Raw genomic sequence first — 2,481 nt, 5'->3', positions numbered from 1 at the left:
AAAAAAAAAAACCCACGAAAACAGAAACAAAGCATGTAGGCATGTTTGGACAGCTGTTAGTAACAGCTACTTGGGACTGAAACAAGTGTGCCTTGAGTCCTGAAATCCAAGTCTGCCCAGGCAAGACTGTCCTTCCAGAAAAAGTTCAAAAACCAACAAAAACACTTTGGCCACAACATCCTTGTAAAAACCACCCTCCACAAGAGACTGAGGAAGCCGACCACTCAAAAAGATGCTACCTAAGCAGGGGGTCTGCCCACTGTACCCCAGTAGTTGTAGTTGTATACCATGTGAGCCTAGGGATTATCTTGTGGGTACTACAGGCCATGGCACAGAAATGTTTCCAGTAACTTTACTCCGTGATGAAATAAAGCAAAACAGCTGTTTCTCCATACACACATTTATATTTAGATAGAAAGGGATCCAAACCAGACATGCTGATGTTGGATCTAAGGTTAGAACTGTCCGGGTAAGGCCCAAAATAGTCCAAGAAACAGCATACGTGGTCACAGCTAGTCAAAATGTCTGTCTGGGACCAAGAAGCCCAGGTACAAACCTTATTCCAGGGAGACAGCAGAGCTAAGCTGAGCCCCACCTGGAGGCCAAGGGGCTAGAGATGAATGAAACCTACACATGGCACCTGTGTATGGTACAGAGCCCCAGTACCTCCAGAGATATTCTACCCTACCTCCTTGCATATGGAGACAGCTGATCAAGGAAAGCCTGTTTTCACAATACCAGCAGAGCAGGTACCCATATACATCCTCCTACAGACAGGAGTCCACGGCATCACCAGGAGCCACATTACAAAAATCACAAGATTCTATGTGTAACCATCAGACCAACAGCTCAAGAACAGCATCTAAGTTTTTACAAGCACAGCATGGAGAAGGGGGAGGGGGCTTTTTCACTTAACACAACCAACTAAAGTTCCCTCCAAAAACAAACTGTAATACCTCCCTCCCCCCCAAGACAAGTGAAGGGAAGCAACTCCTATTCAGTGATCCTTTCTATTTGGGCTTCACTTTGGTCTTAAGGCATTAGTCCTTTGTGAGCAACAACAAATGCTCAGGGGGTAACAATAAGCCTGTCTTGAGTATAAACCTCCCAGAACACCGGACCTAAGGTGTAACTCTCCCTCTCAAGGACTTCTTGATTAGCAGGTCATCTATGTCTTTATTCTACCTAAGTAACAAAATGGAACTGCAATGTAGCTGACCTGAGCTAAGGTTTCAACAGATACAGTTCTGCCTAGGGAAATATTGTGTAATATGGCCACCCTCTCCCATCCACAGAAACTTCTCTATGGTCTGCACTGAGAGAGTGCATGAGCAGCTAAGATGCAGTGTGTGAACCAGGAAGGGAAGCCACATATATCTGGCACAGTTAAGTGTGTTGGGAGTGCCAAAAGTTAAATTGGTCAGGCATTTGGTCAGTTTCCTAGGTAACGTCAGCAGCAGCCTTTTCCGCACAGGTGCAGGGTCCTAGTGAAGCGCCTCTGGTGTAGAGGACAGCGGATACCCCAACACAGCCGTCAGGAGGCAGATACCCCAACACAGCCGTCAGGAGGCAGATACCCCAACACAGCTGTCAGGAGGCAGATACCCCAACACGGCCGTCAGGAGGCAGCCGTCAGATTTATTTGTTCCTATACAACATAACCCCAAACACAGAAGCAGCTCTGACCAACTCTAGAAACTCACACCTAGGATCAGACGATGGAGATTTTAACTACAAAAGATGGGTTGTATCAGCAAATATAAAGGGTAATTTAGGCGGTGCCGGACATTTGTCAGACTATTTACAGCGCCTGAGCCAGATTCAGATCTCGCCAGCCTCCTTCTCCTCCGACCTCCGCGATGCAGTCTTGCCATTGGAATTCTCCAGCCTCCAGTCAGTGGGCCCTCGTTCATTCCGCCCGTACTCCCAGGATTCCTCTCTCAATGAGCGCTCCCTGGAGAACCTGGGAAAGTGAACCAGAGGCTCAGCAGAGGCTGCCATCTCATCTTCTGGCTGGCTGTTGCACAGGAACCAGTAAAGCAGACCCTCAACCCTGGATGAGAGAAGGGCATGCCCCCACCACATTCAGGCACTTTTTTCTTTTCAAGAGAAGGTTTCTCCATGTGGCCAAGGCTGTCCTGAAACTCCTATACACCAGGCAGACCTCAAATTCAGAGCTCCACCTGCTCTGCCTCCTCAGTGCTGGGATTAAAGGAATGTACCACCATCAACACCAGGCCAAGCTTGACTTCATTAGGTTTCTGGTGACACGGATAATCTTTTAAAAAAGAAAAACTGACCCTTTTTCCTCACACTCAGGAGGGTGAGACAGACAGGAGTAACTAAGTCTGCAGGAGATTTGGTCTCAACTGATAAAAGGTAACATTAGAAAAGGGTTAATGCCGGGCGTGGTGGCGCACGCCTTTAATCCCAGCACTCGGGAGGCAGAGGCAGGCGGATTTCTGAGTTCGAGGCCAGCCT

The 2,481-nt window shown here is 48.0% G+C and overlaps 1 protein-coding gene across 3 annotated transcripts in view; it reads right to left on the bottom strand.

Moving 5' to 3' along the window:
- Positions 1–1,618: 1,618 nt before the first annotated feature.
- Luc7l (LUC7 like) overlaps positions 1,619–2,481 on the bottom strand; it is a 36,660-nt gene continuing 35,797 nt past the window's right edge. For all 3 annotated transcript variants that reach the window (XM_021221321.1, XM_021221322.2, XM_029533019.1), the window contains one exon: positions 1,619–1,963. In XM_021221321.1, coding sequence (XP_021076980.1) covers positions 1,822–1,963 — 142 coding nt within the window. In that variant the 3' untranslated portion in view covers positions 1,619–1,821. The remainder of the gene's footprint in view (positions 1,964–2,481) is intronic.

This window comes from Mus pahari, chromosome 21, assembly GCF_900095145.1.
Source record: "Mus pahari chromosome 21, PAHARI_EIJ_v1.1, whole genome shotgun sequence".
In the NCBI taxonomy this organism is placed as follows: domain Eukaryota; kingdom Metazoa; phylum Chordata; class Mammalia; order Rodentia; family Muridae; genus Mus; species Mus pahari.
Note: the sequence above shows the minus strand (reverse complement) of the source record. Positions and strands in the feature narration are given on the sequence as shown.